General features: G+C 34.4%; 2 protein-coding genes and 2 long non-coding RNA genes across 5 annotated transcripts in view; 1 reads left to right on the plus strand and 3 right to left on the minus strand.

The window, feature by feature from the left end:
* The window catches only part of LOC121313562, a 7,791-nt gene extending 7,232 nt beyond the window's left edge, over positions 1-559 (minus strand). The window contains exon 1 of one of the 2 annotated variants that reach the window (XR_005950008.1): positions 1-559. This exon is cut by the window's left edge and continues 574 nt beyond it. This is a non-coding gene — a long non-coding RNA (uncharacterized LOC121313562). The other variant, XR_005950007.1, reaches the window with a different exon arrangement.
* LOC121313561 overlaps positions 1-5,037 on the minus strand; it is a 17,798-nt gene extending 12,761 nt beyond the window's left edge. The window contains exon 1 of the long non-coding RNA XR_005950006.1: positions 4,415-5,037. This is a non-coding gene — a long non-coding RNA (uncharacterized LOC121313561). The remainder of the gene's footprint in view (positions 1-4,414) is intronic.
* LOC121313560 (homeobox protein Dlx6a) lies at positions 685-3,552 on the plus strand. Its single transcript, XM_041246241.1, has 3 exons — positions 685-1,291; positions 2,267-2,460; positions 2,730-3,552. The coding sequence occupies exons 1-3, from the start codon at positions 982-984 to the stop codon at positions 2,976-2,978; spliced, it is 753 nt and encodes a 250-aa protein (XP_041102175.1). The 5' UTR covers positions 685-981; the 3' UTR covers positions 2,979-3,552.
* Positions 5,038-9,671: 4,634 nt separating the features above from the next.
* Positions 9,672-13,940, minus strand: LOC121313563 (homeobox protein DLX-5-like). Its single transcript, XM_041246242.1, has 3 exons — positions 13,455-13,940; positions 12,285-12,469; positions 9,672-11,727 (listed from the first exon to the last, which is right to left on the minus strand). Exons 1-3 carry the CDS (start codon positions 13,810-13,812, stop codon positions 11,410-11,412), a joined length of 861 nt encoding a protein of 286 aa, XP_041102176.1. The 5' UTR covers positions 13,813-13,940; the 3' UTR covers positions 9,672-11,409.
* Between the last annotated feature and the right edge of the window lie 3,997 nt (positions 13,941-17,937).

A 17,937-nucleotide genomic window follows, 5' to 3' on the forward strand; every position in this document is an offset into this window, starting at 1 on the left:
ACTATTAAAGGGCGAAGGTACTTTGCATCGATCGTTTATGTTGTGATCAATATTTGCCAAACCGCTAACCGCATATATAATTCGCATAGGCCTATATTCGCTTCTGTTTTCAATAGGGAAAAATGCGAAGCTGACAATTCTTTAAGGATCCACTCTGGTGACACGTGTTCGGTTCATTTAGACTTTCACATATGTTGCATGAGTTAGCACTTTATGAAGTTTTGTAATTTCCTTAAAGTCTGTTGCAGCCAAAGGATGATATGCAGCTGTACCAAACGTTTCTTGCAGATATTGACGCGTCATTTGTTTGAGGCTACAAATAATACATTCTTTATCTGAATGTAATCCATTTGTGGGAGTATAATGCTAAGTTCTGTTGTTTAAATCTATTCACCAATAGGCTATTGTACGGCATTCCCTTTAAAAACAATACTGTTGCACAGTCGCGATGCATTAAAAAAACAGAATTAAGCATTTGCAGCAAGAAGATAAATAAAATGGTATATTTATGACACAACATTTTATCTCTAGCATTTTTATCCTCTATGGTTTAATACAATCTGCTATATACTTTTTTTTAATCTAGCTTTAGGTAGCCTACGACGGGAGCCGGTTAGGTTAACACACTGTGGAGTCTCCGGTAGAAGCTTAGTGTTGATGACGTCGGGGTTGAATGACCAATCGGAAGGCGCTGCCCTTTGGAGACAAACCATTCGACTTGTGGCGTCTGCATCAAGTCTGAAAGCAGAGTCTCAATTTTAACAGAATCCACCTTAAAATCTTAACTGCCTTAACTCCAGCCTACCTTCTGCCAAAACAACTTGGAATTTTAGAAGCAAAATATCCATTTATTTTTGGAGTTAAACATGCCATAGCATCTCTTCTCTGCAAAAAAAAAAAAAAAAACATAAAATACAGAAGAAAATCAGAGAAGCCATTTGGACTGGAGTGACGGTAAGTGCTCTCAAAGCAGAAACATTGATGATGACTATGACTGCGATGGCTGACGGTCTGGAAGCCCAGGACTCGTCCAAGTCTGCTTTCATGGAGTTTGGTCAGCAGTCGCACTCACAGCAGAGCTCCCCGTCCATGGCAGCCAGCCACTACCCGCTTCATTGCCTGCACTCCGGGTCTCATTCTCACCACCAGCACGATAGCTCCCCGTATTCTGGTACGAATTCTTACAACAGATCGCTACCTTACCCCTATGTGGGCCATTCCCACCACAGCCCCTACCTGCCCTCTTACCACAGTAACACCACTGCCAGCCAGACACGGTTAGACGAGACAGGTAAGATCAAATGTAATTGCATTGCTTCGCTTTTTCACTTCTGTTTAAAACGCAATGATCCCCAATCGGCGGCTCTTTAAAAATGTATTTCTTTCTTTATCTTTCGTTTTTTTTTTTTTTTTTTTTTTTTTTTTTTTTCCTTTTTTAACATTTTATTTGCCGGAATACTCTGTTTGTAGTTAATAACTTCTGTTCTTGTACTGTGTTCCGTTTTAAACGTATCAAATTATGTATTACCACTTTGAAATGTCTAATTGTAACATATTAAATTACCGTGGCTTATCCTTTTATTTGTTCATTATTTTGTTTTATGTATGGCTTAAACAATTATTTTGAATATTATAATTATTATAATATATTATTATTATATTATTATCTATATTAATAATAATATTATTGTTTTGTCAGGGGCTTAAGTGATTATCATTATTATTATTATTTATTATTATTATTATTGTTGTTGTTTCGATTTGCCATTATTTGTTTACTATAACCATTAAGTATTGTACTTGTTGTTTTTTTAATATATAATTAGCATTTAATTGACCTACTTAGAGTTATGACTTTGTATAGGATTTTGCAAAAATGCTAATGCATTCGTGATACAATTAAATCCACGTTAACTTTGAATAGAGATACTATTACAGTTCAGATCTATTGTGTAACTTAACTTACTTAAGCCTAATTAGTAATCCCTAAATTATGGGATTGACATCACACTCGTCAACGTATTTGAGGGTTTCCCATACATGCATTGTTTTTACATTGAATTATGACTTTAGTAGTACTGTTTAAAAAAAAAACTATCGACTAATTAATAAACGACACAACAAACTTCGAATAATAAACGTTTTTTTTTTTTATTTATTTATTTATTTATTTATTTTGTAATACAGAATATATACTTTTAATTTATTGAATATCTCTATATCTCTAGCTTGGGTTGACAAGTAACTTTCCACTTTTACTGTGCAGAACAGCAGAAAACGACAGTGATTGAAAATGGAGAAATTCGTTTTAACGGAAAGGGAAAGAAGATCCGAAAACCGAGGACCATTTATTCGAGTCTTCAGCTTCAGGCTTTAAATCATCGCTTTCAACAAACCCAGTACCTGGCCTTGCCTGAAAGAGCGGAGCTGGCAGCTTCTCTTGGACTGACCCAGACCCAGGTAAAGACGCACACCTATAAATGTAATAATAATAATAATAATAATAATTATTTTATTATTATTATTATTATTATTATTATTATTATTATTATTATTATTATTTATTATTATTATTATTATTTGTAGTAGGAATCGTCGTAATAAACAGAATAATAACACGACAATGTGTTGTTCCGCTGATATCTCTATTACATTAGTTTAAAATGCAAAGCATCTTCTGCAAAGTGTACATATATAATCAAAATGTGCTTAATTTGTTCTAATTGCAGGTGAAGATATGGTTCCAAAATAAACGATCCAAATTTAAGAAGTTGCTGAAACAGGGCATTAATCCACACGACAGCGACCCTTTGCCAGGATGCATTGCCCTTTCGCCCAGGTCACCTACCATCCCGCCTATCTGGGACGTTTCTACTACCACTAAAGGAGTCAGCATGCCCCCCAGCAGCTACATGCCGGGTTACTCTCACTGGTGCTCTTCACAGCATCCAGACGCAATGCAGAGACAAATGATGTGATGTCTTTTGGATTAGTAACTATAAAACGCGTTTCATTTCGGACAATAACCCTTTCATATAGGAGAACTGAAATGTACAATACCTGGTTAAAAGGATATAAGACCCATATACCAAAACATCTGAAGTACATTAATTTCTGACAACTATAACACAAGCAAGTCACATTGTGCCGCAACCTATAGATTTGAACGGGTTTGAGCAGGTTAGGTGGAGCACCTGTAAGGCATTGCAATGGCAAGTCCACATCTTCAGTTTGAGACAGTTGCAAATCCCAACGGACTCCCGTTTGAGAAATAGGACTTATTGTTTATCAGCGTGGAAACCTAACCCCGTGTTTTCTCTGAATGCCAAACAGACTAATAGACTTTGCTACAATGGTATGCCTGAATGACAAGAACAGCTATAAGCAGGTTGAGCCTGTCACGTGAAGACACGACAGACCCTGAAAAACAGGAACAGAAACTTGAAAGTGTATTCTTCGGAGATGAGCACGGATGGTATATAACACGGACGCATTTTACAAACGATTTGTATGTATATATTGTTCAATTTTAGTTGTATATAATTTTTATGTTTTATGTCATCTTTCATATATGGAGTAAAAAGAAAATCACAAAACGCCCAAGTGTCTTGTATTTTGGTATTACTTTACCACGCACTGTGAAATGTTATTTCATTATTTATTTTTAATTTTGAGAAAATTGTTGCGGTAGGAATAATGGGCCCTACTCTTCAACAGATGCATTATTTTAAATAAATATTGTACGTTTATCTATTTCTTGGTGTAACTTAAAATGGTGCCGAACAAAGAAAACGGCGTTGAAAGTGGTGGATAGTTAACCCACATCCAAAGGTTACTAAAGGGAAGGACTTGTTACCAGCGTGTATGGTTCTCAGTTACCAGTAGGCCTACATGAAAAATATATAAATGACCGCCGGCTGGTTTCACGGAATCAGATTAATAGGGTAGGAGGTAAAGGAGGTCTGTGAAAACAGACATATAACTGACTTCTCTTTACCTCTACACCAAAAAATATAATAACCTACTGTATAGCCTAACTGGATAATATTATTAAAACATATGCCGACCTAATATTTAAAATATAGGTTACTATATAATACAATAAAAATAAAATAAATTACAATCCAATAATATATATTGGTTATATAAGTATTATCGCTTTGTCACTGTGAATTTGACCGAATCGTTATTCTGTGGCTGTGATTAGAGTAAAATGTATTGAATTTCGAGAAGAGTTGACATTATGCACACTACAGTCAGGGAACGGCAGTCTTCACCGTCCAGAACGAAAAGCTCAGGCGATGCAATTTAGGATCTGTTATGAAGGCGCGCACAACAAAGATTCCTAATGCCACTGGATCGATGACTGCTTAAAGAATGACAATCGAGCTAATTAGGGACAAAATTTACTTACCCAACATGTCTGACGTTCTCCTATCGATACTAATCTTCTGTTCGGTCTTTGCTGCTTCGTGGTCAGTCAGTCTTTGTTAGTTTCTAGCACACTCATTGCAGTACACTATTGACAAAATGTTTTTTTTTTTTTTTTTTTTTTTTTTTATTTTCTCTTGTTCTGCCTCTCATTGTGAAATACTGAATGCCAGGCTCCACAGGATCAATTCTGAACAAAGCATCCAGCTGCAGCCCTGTCCAATCTGAGCAGATATTTGGGACAATTTATGTTTTTTATCCACGAAAGGGTTTTTTTTTTTTCCTCCGTTCTCTTAAATGCAGGCATAATTAGGGTAATTTTTGATGTAGCCCGCTGATTACAGCGTTTTTACCGTCAAAGATAATTACCTGTAATTTTCTTCCACTTTTAATACTAAAAGCCATCTTTATTTGGATCAGAGGTAGCAAAAACGAAACAAAAGAGAAAAAGTATTCTGTTATTCATACACAAATTGCAGAGACAAGGGTGCTACAATTGTAAGGGAAATTATGTGAAATTACAATGCTGAAAGGGAACATTGGAATAGCCTTGACAAATGGCAGCTGCCAGCGAATTTCAACGTATTAACATTGTATTCCTTAAATAGCATTTTTAAAATGATACACAATAAAAGATGCATTGTGGATTTAACATGATCTTGGTACATTCTATCACCAGGGCTACAGACAATATCTGGATTCTGTTGTTTCAATTTCATTTTGACACAATAAAACATCTTTATGCATATTATTTGAACTGTAGTATTAAGGAACAATTAATATATGTTCTAATACTAAAGCCTTTTCATTTTCTTGACAAAATTACAAAATACCGCCTTGTTCCTGTTTTCAATATACTTCTGTGTTTTTAATTTACTTAAACAGCAACCTACTCATTGTTGTGCAAATCACTCGATGATATCTAAGGAATGCATATACGATTATTGTATCAGATATTTATTAATATACAAGTATTGTGTATCTATCTATATATATATATATATATATATATATATATATATATATATATATATTATGTGTATATATATATATATATATATATATCTATATATACCTTATGCTAAAGCTGTCAAACGAACTTGCCAGCTGAAGGTTTGTTTATGCTGACGGTGTACAATGCTTTGTGTGACAAAAAACAAACAAAAAAAAAAGCTTCTAAGTAACAGCGTCATCTATAGGCAAATAATTTAACAGAATTCTACGATCAGTCGTCTTTGATACATAATGTAACACACACACACACAAATCGTTTGTGTTTATGGCAAAATAATCTAATCAAAACAAATGTATATAATTAGAATGTAATCCACATAAAACACTATCTCAAAAATATAAAATATAAAATAAAAAGCGTAAATATAAAATAGAAAAGCGTGTTCTTGATAAAGAAATGACTATTTTGTTTAGTCCAAAAGTCTTTTTCTAAGCGCAAAGTGTTGAGAAGTGTACTAATTATGGACAGATGAGGACTGTTCGACTCTATAAGATATATATTATATATATATATATATATAATATATATATATATATATATTATATATATATATATAGATATATACCGCGAAGTCAAATAACACTCAACAGCTTGGTCGCCTCCGAACGACGAGAATAGAATAACTAACCACCAAGGAAAACGTTCACGTATATTTAATACTCATTACAACATTCCAATATCGTGTAATAAAAAATGCAGCAATAAAAATATAAACACAATACAATGTAAGAATATGTTAAACTTACCACATTTCCTTTAGGAGTCTTTTAAAGTATATGTACATTATTATTAAACATATCGATAACTGAGAAATGTAAACAAAAGCAGAGAGGAATATTTTTGCTGCGACTCAGGGCAGATCTCTCTTTCTCTGTACTGTTGGTTAAGTGAGCACATCCAGGTGTGAAATTGTTTGCACACCCCAGCACCTCTTATATTGCCAGCAAAATTAGCGGTTTATTATGACAGTGTTTGGTAATGGTGACTCGAAGTATGTAGATATATATCTATATATATATATATATATATATATATATATATATATATATATATATCTATATATATATATATATATGTGTGTGTGTGTGTGTGTGTGTGTGTGTGTGTGTGTGTGTGTATATATATATATATATATATATATATATATAATATATATATATATATATATATATATATATAATCAAGAGGATATATATATATAAAATTCTGGACAGCGTCGCATCTTTGTAAATATAAGACTTACAGGTAAGATACTCTTATCAGGATTAGGTTGCCTTCATTGTAATAACAACTCACAGATGTCTAATTGACAACAGATTAAACTGTCCAGTGGGTCCGTCGTCATTTTTCTCCGTAAAGAAGGCCTTAATGAGTGGAAAATGGACAATTACAATTTAATAGTTAATAGTATGCGAGCAGGGCCGGATTAAGTTTAATGGGGCCCCGGGGTTGTTATTGTTTTGGGGGCTCCTCTTTGCATATTAATTTGTTTCCCTTTACTGTTTTACTACCACCGCGCTCGATTACATTAATGTCAAAGTATTCAGTCTTAGCTGATCCACATTTTACCTCATTCGATGTCTGCATGTGCCAGTTCTGAAAATGAGCACTGACCACACTCATTTAGTTACTGCCGGTTTCAAATACAAAACGGGAAATGCAAACTGCAGACTCTTCTGTCGTAAAAGCAATATGTGAAAATGTACTTGTATAATAGGTTTGTATAAATATGCATGCAGTCAAAAAAAAAAACGTTTAGCAAATAATATAAGGATAGTACACAGCGCCTTCGTATAATGTATTATTATTATTATTATTATTATTATTATTATTATTATTATTATTATTATTATTATTATTATTATTATTATTATTTGTGTAACGCTACATCTTGTCGGGTTTTTTGTTTGTTTGTTTCTTTGTTTGTTTTAGGGAGGCAGGCTGTGTTTTAAAACAAACTAAAAACATTAACTGAAACCCGGTTTAAGAAAGCTGTACGATTTTAGCAAGTCGTACGAGGCCAACTTGGAACTCAGGCACAAACACAACCTCCGGTATTTTAATATTAATTAGTTGATTGAATTTGAAATGTAAATTTCTCAGTCTAAAAGAAAACTGCATGAAAACACACACATTATTATTATTGTTTCCATGGAGATTGTAATCCATATAAACCCAGGTCGTTTCCTCTGGTTGATTTATCTCCAATGTATTTTCCGAAGTAATGGTACCTTCACATATATTTGATGGTATTGTATTAAAATGGCGTGTCAGCGTTTGGGGTTTTGTTTAACATATATTCCTTGCGATGACACTGTACTTGTGTTTCTGCTTTTCAGCGTTGCTTTACTTCCTAGGTGCTGCTTTGTCAGACATTTACACGTTCTGATCTGCGTCACGTTAGCGCCGCAGCTCACCTGATAAAAGTGGCACGTGATTTGATCGCACGTAAAGGCATATGATCAGGCAGTCTGTGCTCCTCCAACGCAACATTGCATTGTTAAACAGACCTGTTGTTCCGATCCGAACAGTCACAAGCCATATTATTATATATATATATATATATATATATATATATATATATATATATATATATATATATATATATATATATATATATATATATATGCTGATATTGCAGCCTGGGTTGTTCTTTTGGGATGCTAACTACGTATTCCATGGCACACCCACAGTTGTTAAAATTACATAACAGTCATGTTTAAACCAATCTTTAACAACCACTTCTTACTATAGAAAACCGTGGCGCTATAGGAAGAAAGGTAGTTTATTTTTGAAGAATTGAATAACAATAAATACGTAAGATTTGTTTTTTCATAACTGTTTTTAATTAAAAACTAGTTTGAGACATTTTGTTTAACTTTCTCTACCTGGCTTAGGCATACAAACATCATTATGCAATATTTAATTGAATTTATCATGCAAAAATGCTTCAACATAGTGATATATGCAAATGTAGGTGGTATTTTGTTTGGATATCTCAAAATGATATTTATTACGCATGACATGGGCTGTTATTGTTGTCATACATGTAGTTAATAATACATTCCCGTTTCACCCGAGCTAAAATAGCACTGACTGTTTTGTTTTGAAGCTGGAGAGCTTCGGCCCATACTTTAAGTTATCCTCAATCATAAAGGTAAAGAGATATGGTCTCGGTACTGTGGTAGTGTAGTATTCCTTAGACTACATGACAATACAACTGGGATTTGCATCCCCATTTGTTTTCTAGTTATCTGGACATCAAAATATTGGAAATATGTTTAGGGTCAAATGATTTGGGTGAATATATACATTATGCTAAAATTAAATAGCCCGAACTATACCCACACAAAAAGTATCTTGCTATGCCTTTTTTATGGTTGCCCCCCCCCCCCCCCCCCCCCCCCCATGTGTGTGTTACATAATTGGTATTTTCCGTATCGTTCTGAAAACCAAAACACCATATCAAGCCTCGGGATAATTAAAATCTTCCGATAGGGTCATAGATCCACATAAACTAACTACATCGACCGTGAATGCCGCGCTCTGGAGACCTCGGCATCTGCCCCCACAGGAATGCAGATTGCCTCAGATCTCTCTGCCGCCCCTTCGCCTCCTCTATGCCATTCAAAGCTGCTAATTGTAAAGAACACAAAGACACGAGAAGGGAGTCTGCAACCAGTCTGCCAGGCCGACATCACTAGGATTCATACAGCAAAAAATGACAAATACGTACTCCAGATGCAAGATGGCAAGCAGAATGAAGCCTCTTTTTTCATAAAAAGTATAAACACTAGCCCCGAGCTACTGCATAGAAATGACATATGACTACAAAGAACAAAACCAAAGAACTATTTAGAACACAATATATTCTCAGTGACTCTGAATATGTCTGGTTCATGTGTACTCTATATCCCAGCGCACAACTGGAAATCACACAAGTCGAACGCAGTAGCCTAAAACACTTATTAATAAAACATCCTCCATGCCTTGTAAAAATCAAATAAAAAACATCGCTGCACTCAAAATCAACATAACTATAGTAATTGGGTAACCTTATTGTAGCCAACAGCAATTAAATCGAAAATGAAAGCGATACTTTCTGTAAGTGACGTGACTAGCAAAATCTTACTAAACCATACTGTAAACCATAATAAAAGTGATGGATAACAGCTTGTAAATAAGTGTCAAATAATGAAAGACTCGTTTTATTTTTTATTCAAACCAAGGAACAATAAAACACTATAAACTAAAGAAAAAAAATAGCCTATACAAAGTGTCCAGCATATGTGAGGAACAGAAATCTCACTATTCTAATTAGACACTGCTATGCATACATGTGTATATATTATCCACGAATAATCAATGGTCACGAAATAAAAACACAACTAGTCTAAATGAAAACATCTTTATGACAACATTTCATAGTACGTTAAATCGTTACAATGTTTCTGTCAGAATGTTGTCTGACCTTTTGCAGTTATACATATGGAAAAAAATGTGCCAACTGCAAAGAATTACAATTCAGCTAGTTTTTGAAAATGCAATAAAGGCTATAGAAAATAAATAGCCCTTATTGGCAGTGCTGTAGTTGAAATAAAAAAAAAATACGCATACGCTAAAAGTCCACAACGATACGAGAACGTTATTTCCGATAACTTTATGCACATAAAGATTTTCCTTGGACATTTTTATAGTCTTTGTGTCTTTCGTATTTATAGTGCCATTTATATTGGCAACATATAAAATGACAGTCCTTCTTGCAGTAAAATATGTCTATCATTGTTTTTCTTACTGATTTTCTAAAATATCAAAACAGAAGCGCAAGAGTAATTTTATAGTTAGTATGCTATACCAACTGAGCGGAAAGGTGTTTCTTCGTGTGTTGTCTGAATTAAATCATTTCTGTCGAGAATTATAAGCCCCCGTCTACATAAACTAAACCAAACCGCTGTGCTTGTTTTTATCACAAAAGCTACATTTGTAATACAGACTGGACATATTTTATTAAATGTTTTGTTTTAATTTGAAAATGTTAGTAATGTTTTATACTAGACAGAAGTCATCTAGTTTAAAACTTCTGTTTGTAAGTCTATGGATAAAGTATTTGAGAGTCAGTTATACGTTGTTTAAAAATGTAAGCAATGCGCCTTTTCTCAATTGCACAATAAATCAATAAACTAAAAACCCAGTACAAATTATTTACCTTTCATGAAAAAACGCCGCAAGAACTTGGAGTTCTCAATCAATTAAAATCCCATTGACAAATGTTGGCGCAGTGTTAACATAACAATAAACTGGCTTCCATGTATTTGTTTCTACTAACCCACAAAAGTAGTTCTGTTTGTTTTCAATAGACTATCAATTTCTAAACATAAAAAGCCCAAAACGCTCTACAAAATCATTTTATTAAAAAAAAAAAAAAAATGCACGCTTCCAGAACCCAAATTCCCTCAGGTTGTAATTTTTTTATACAATCCAACTGGGATATGGGCTATGGTCTATTCTGGGAAGAAACCAGACAGAAAACGAAGATCTAACATATTCAGAATTAATTCTAAATGATTAAATGAGTGAAAACAAAATCGCCTCTTGGGTATATTTCCAGAATGTCTTCGTTTTATTTAACCAGAATATACATGTATCTACATTTATTTACAGCATTATGGCATTGGAAAAAAAAAAAAAAAAAAAAAAAAAAAAAAAAGTCAAGTTAACGTTGAGGTCATAAAATTCAAGGCACCATTGAAAGTGTCTAGAGTTGCACTGAAGTCCATTTTGTGAAAAATAGGTTTGTTTCTTTTCTTCCGAATTCAATAAATTACATGCACACGTTTTACACATTTTACACTAATTTCTACCCCCCTTCCCCAAATGAATTTGTCTTGCATATTCCTTAATATATAAACACAAGTCCAAAATAATTAAATATTTTAAATAGGTTTTTTTATGTTTATTTTATTTTAATATAGTGTCCCAGATCCAAGAACCAACGGGTGTTGTACTGGGTTGGGAGGCTGAAGATGAGAATTGATGGTGTTAGCTGAGGAGTACCAGGTGGCAGTGTTTTCCAAAAAACTCGAAGCAGCTGGATTCGTATTCTGTGAATGGGAGTGCTGGTTGTGAGATCTCGAGAGGCCTTGTGAATCCCATATAGCGGGAGACTGGGGAGAATTACAAGCCATGGGGTCGCTCGAGCTCGGGCTGTGTTCTGGAGGGAGCTCCCCGCTCTTCATGATCTTCTTCAGCTTGGACCTCTTGTTTTGAAACCAAATTTTGACCTGTTGAAAAAGGAAAATGTAATAATGAATGGAATATCGATGTTGAGAAAAGCACTGAATAACAAACAAAAAAGTGATTGGGAAAGTCAATGATAAGACTGCCATTAAAAGACAAGTGTCTGTGATTAAAATAAACCCTTAGCTGTCAGGGGAGGCAAATACCATAAAATGGTTGAAAATTGTATTATTTAATCACATTTTCTATTACTAACACGACTTCTATTTACAATTCAAGAGACACACGCTCATTCAACTGAAAGTACACTTATCAAATAATGACTTGGTGCTTGTAGGCCCCTGTATATTTTTAAAACTTAGACCGTGGTACTTCTAATACATCCATATAATTAAAAAACAAAAAAAAAACAAAAAAAAAAAACAATCGTAAACACATCACTTGGCTAGCAAAATCATATTTAAAATGTATAGCTTTTTTTTTTTTTTTACTAATATTATTTGTTTTTTGGGGGGTTGAAGGGCCAATTATTTAAGCAAACCCTAATTTGACAGGGGTTTTCATTCTTACAGACATCATCATAACCGTGAGTTACATGCACCTGTGTCTGCGTGAGTCCAAGGGAAGCGGCGAGTTCCGCTCTCTCAGGCAGGGCCAGGTACTGCGTGTTCTGAAATCTTCGCTGCAAAGCAGCCAGTTGGAAACTGGAATAAATTGTTCTGGGTTTGCGAACTTTCTTAGGTTTTCCATTCACCATTCTCACTTCAGGTTCAGATATTTCCTTTTCTGGAACAACAAGAAATAAAAATTGAAATAACTGCAAATGTTCATAATTGAAATGTACAATAGGGAACATTGTAATATTGGCTACTGTACGTTGATAAGGATATAAAAACAAAGATTTATCATAATATCATGGAACCCATTGCTTAAGTACGTTGTCTATCAGTAAATAATAACTCAAAACATAAAAAATTACATCTACATTTCTTTCATATTACACTTAGAAAGAGGATTCACTGTAATTTAATCAAGCTAACAAACCAAATATATAAATAAATAAAACTATTAAACGTACAGGTAACGATAACGATGCGCCAAACAGTTTCCATCTTTCAATTGTAAATGTTTTATAATACGATGGCATAAAATAACGCATTTTATCCGAAATGATTAAAACACAAAAGTAACAGTGTTTTAGTGCGGTGTGAATTAATTCACAATGAAGAGTTAGTACTGATATAGAGAACTGTACTGTACCAAACGAAACAAACAACTTCAAAGGCTGAAGTTAACGCAAGATGAGTCCACATGCACAGAAAACATTACAGTTGTACCTAAAAAATCACCGGCGACTTTAACAAAAAATATGCGAAGAAATCGGTCTGTTCGGTTTTTTGTTTTGTTTTGTTTTTTTGGAACTGGAAATGTGCTAAAGCCCAGAAGAAATGATAGCTAATACACTGCAGCGTCTCTAAAACGTCGTGGCATGTCACTGGACTGAATCATTTCCAATAGTATGCAACTAAAATACACTCATAAATGCACGTTGTTCAGTGCACAGCGCTTCACTGCAAACTTCGGTAATCTGAATGCATATTTGCATTACATTCATGTTTCTTGATTGTATTTCATTACACTTATCTAAATAGTATTTAATATTTCACTTGCTTTGTAAAATATCGCAGTTAAATATCTAAAAAATAAATAAATAAATAAATAAATAAGGTTCAAATATACATAATATATTATTAAATTATTTAGATCTTACCTGGTGGGTTAGTCTGTGCTTGCACCCTGCTGTAAGTACCAGCATACTGGTGATAAGCTGCATTTGTGTAACTGTTATAATCTTGGTAGGTTTTTGCAGGGTAATTCCCAGCAGATCCATTCACTCCATGATACTGGTATTGGTAAGCATTAAGCGCTTTCCCATATGTAGCCGAACCGGGCGAACAATAGCCGTGGTGGACTCCGCCAGCAGGGCTGAAGTAGCCCGAATCCGTGGCTGAAGACTCTGGCAAAGTTGGAGACTCCTGAGATGGATGATGCATGGCTGGATGTTGAAAAGGACCCTGGAAATCTGGAGATCTTATACTTGGAACCCTTCTGTCGAATACTCCGGTCATAGTTTGAGGGGCGCAGCTGTTCTGAGACTGAGAAGTGTAGCTTGTATGAAGCGTTCTGAGGTCTAAACTGACATAGCTTGTGCTAGGGGACGTTCTTTTACAAACTGCTGGCAGGAGCGCAGAAAATGGTTGGTTAAATCCTTAATTGAGCTCTTACGCACTGCAGGGTGGATCTGGTTCCATTGGACAGAGGAAGCAGACAGAAGTTACACCCTAACCCGTCCAACCAGTTTAGCAAAACAAAACTTTGTTAGTAGATATTTTTACCCTTAACATACTCCACCAAGACACATACAAACAACCCAAGTCAGATTATGCGATGGTGGTATTTTTATAAAAAGAGTACAACAAAGCGAATGAAACAATTTGCAGTCAAGTACACAAGCAGTCACCAATGCATATCAATTGCTAACTACATACTAAAACGAAGACACTAGATAGGTTTTGAAATATCATAATGGTATACGTACTTTACATTTAAACGATTCAAATTTTTGCTTAAAAGAAAAATAAATAAATAAATCACAGTAGGATTTAAAGTAGAGAAACAACGCATCGAATTATTCAAGGCATTTAGACAATGAACGCACCGTTAGATCTCACACTTCTTCACTATCCAGTAGCTTTGTAATATTACCAACCGTATTCAGCATTTTTTACGTAACATATTCTCAAAGAGAACACGCGAAAAGCGCGCCACCCTCCATTTCATGTCACGGAAATCATACAATTTTTAAAAATACGTACGCCTCATAGGAAACAAACATGACATTTCTTTTATGTTTATCACCATATAGCCTATTCGATTTATAAATAAATAAAACATTTATACATTTATCACTGTTTTTACTAAATAAAGTTAATAGGTCTTGGTATTATTTTATACACTGACTTGTTATTTGTTCTCATGTTCTACACCCTCAACACAACAGTTGTACATGTGATGTATACTGATATATGTATATTGATATATATTCTATAACGTTTCAACTTCAGTTCAGCTTGAATAGACAAGTATTAGACAACTTTTCTAGTTTGCTGATCTTATACCAGAGGCAGTGTCTGTGTTGATAATCAGCAGCCGTACCATTATTTTCATTCCATTATCGTTATCTATGTGGTGGCTAAAAATGTAATTATATATAAGGCCTATGTTTCCCTTTGTAAAAAAATACTATCAAATTTTGTCGACGTGGCTCAAAAGAAAACAAGTGCATCCGCGGTTTCGTGATTTCATAACGGTATTATTAATTGAAATGTCTTACAGCGTGTTTCTACAGTTTCGATGTTGTTTGGATGAAGACTTGTTGTTTGTTGTATTCTGTATTGTATATTACAAACTGATTCAATTAAACAAACTTTAGGGCAACTAGAAGCAGAGCTTCACTGTACCACGGCTAAATTGCGCCACTTAGTGGTAAAGCCTGTTTATGCCCAACGTTCAGTATGAACAACAACCTTCCCTATATTTTATCCATAGTGGATTTAAATTGTACATTCTGTTAAAAGTCCCTCTAGTCTTATTTTAACAACCCAAACAACGGCATCAGGCTAGCTAATGAACCGCAGCAGCGCGGTTATACAGATATCCTCGGCTGCTACGATGTTGTCCAACTTAGAGACACTCAGTTAATTAGGAAGAAATTATGACATTTGGGATGAAAGTTTCCTTTATGGGCCAACTCAATAGTTGTAGAAAAGTGTGTTTAAAAATTATATATATATATATATATATATATATATATATATATATATATATATATATATATATATATATATATATATATATATATAATATATACACACATATGTACAATATGCAGGCATGTGTGGTTGAATAAGGTATTCATTTCATTTTCATAAACAATTCAAGACTAAATCCTTTTAGTTAAAAAAAGAAAGTTTTGGAATCAAAGTACAGTAGTATTATGCAAAAACAGCAATATGGCTGGGCCATTCAACAAAATACCAGTTGCACTATATCACTCTTGTAGATTTAATCAACAATAAGGAGCTATACTACTTCTTGCATAGAGATTTCCAACTCTTTGGTGCACAAAATAGTTTTAATTTTTTAAATCCCTTCCCCCTACAACAGAAGAAGCCTGCAGGGTAACACAACACAGGAAATGTGTGGAGCCCTTCAACTTGCATGGGCCATCTAAATAGCAGCAACAATCGCCATGACGCCTGAGTGGATGCATTTGTGGCTCTTAGGAACTGTCAAAAGAGCAGTCCGTTATTTCCATAATGCAATATAATCCCCTGCTTCTACACCTTCAAATAAACAAACACATAAATGTAAGCAAACATCTTTGAAATTGTATCCTCCCAAAGTGTACTCCCTCAGTACTAAAGGAGCTGATTTGATAAACCAACAACCCAGGCTGTTGATCAAATCAAACCTTGCTAATGAAATAGTTTTACATAACTGGCCTTCTGTTTGAGTGTGGTTATTTTTTCCAGACCATTTACATGTCTGCAGTGTTGATATATTGAACATACCCCAGGCTTTAAATGCACTAAACCAACCATGATAAAAAAGTAAAAAAAAAAGTAAAAAAAAAACAATATTGAAGTAGCTGTAATCAAATAATTTCACCTAAAACTTGCACCCACACACACACACACACACACACACACACACACACACACACACACACACACACACACATGTTCAGAGAATAGGAAAGAATTAAAAGGCAATCATGTTGACCTTTGTAATAATTATTTCAGGCTTTCTACAAATCTTATGCAAATATTTTACAAATGTATTTACTTTGCAATATTTGTATTTCTTTGTCGCTGCTGCTGAGCAAACAACCCTATCTCTACGATGCAAATAACTATCTGTGGTGAAGTTTATTTTATATTCCCACTGCGCACCAGACTGCAATTCAAGCTATGCCATTAAGAAATAAATCAGCTTTACATATTGCTGGATTAAATTGAGGGATCCACTGGACTGTACCAGATTAGATTTATTTTAGTTTTATCTGCAAAAGTCTAGTTTAAACAAATGTCCTGGTTTTAAAATGTTTTATAATCAATGTGAATCTAAAAACAAACCTATTTAAAGTCGTAGTTTAGTGTCATTTCAGCCCATTCCTTCTGTCAACATTTCTTTTGTAGTATTTTTTTTTTACCTGGTTGCTAGGCAACTGCCTGGCTATCCCTGATAGGAAGCTTAGTCATATACAGAATCTCACATGGAACTATGCATTTTGAGGCATAGTTTGAAGAATTTTGACAGCAGTTAATTGAGTCGCTATTAAATATGTAGTCACATTCAATAAATACTTAAATGGTCATGGTGTCTATAAGAAGGGAAGGCGCGCGAGGGAAGCTGTTTCTCATTGGTCAGTTCCTTAGGTGCCATGACACAAACTCGCAAATATAGACACCAATTGTATTTTTTTTTCCAATGCTTCATTGTCGCTTCATTGTAGCTTCAATGTTGCCCGTCACATTGCAGACAACGAGAATGGCTAAAAAATACATGTATTATTTTTTTTTGTAGTGGTGTGGTGTGTCGAACGACGTGACATTCCTTTGTTTAGTTTAAAGCTTTATTATATTATGCTTTAAACTGTTTACGTGGAAGTAGCATATGCTTAAAGTTTAGTGAACACATAGTGAATCGCACGTGTTCTTACAGTAAGATTACAATCAAGCTGTTTTAAGGTGTTTAATTAATTTATAAATTAATAGAAAATATAAGAAAATATAGAAACACACTTATATATGAATTTTATCATACGCACATAATTAATAGCAATCAACGTTCTTTCGATTTCAGCTTCGATTGTTTGGACTGCTTTATTCTAAACTGTGGTTTTGCCCCCTGTTTCTTTAGAACAATACAATCCCACAATCTTCTAGTGACCTGTGACTCACAACAATTTTTGAAGTTGGCCAGACTTGTGGGGAAAAAGCATTGAAACACTTATAATTTCGGCGGCTAGCCGTGGGCACCCGGAGACTGGGCAGTGAAAACGAGGCATAATATATATAACATTTTTGGCCACCCCTTGTAAGCAAAATTCCCATCTGTGACAAGAGAGCATCACAGCTCAAGGTGTTACCGGGCAGGAGTGAGACTCAGAGGGAGAGCTGCAGTTGAAG

The sequence above is a fragment of the Polyodon spathula genome, chromosome 3 (genome assembly GCF_017654505.1).
Source record: "Polyodon spathula isolate WHYD16114869_AA chromosome 3, ASM1765450v1, whole genome shotgun sequence".
NCBI classification, from domain to species: domain Eukaryota; kingdom Metazoa; phylum Chordata; class Actinopteri; order Acipenseriformes; family Polyodontidae; genus Polyodon; species Polyodon spathula.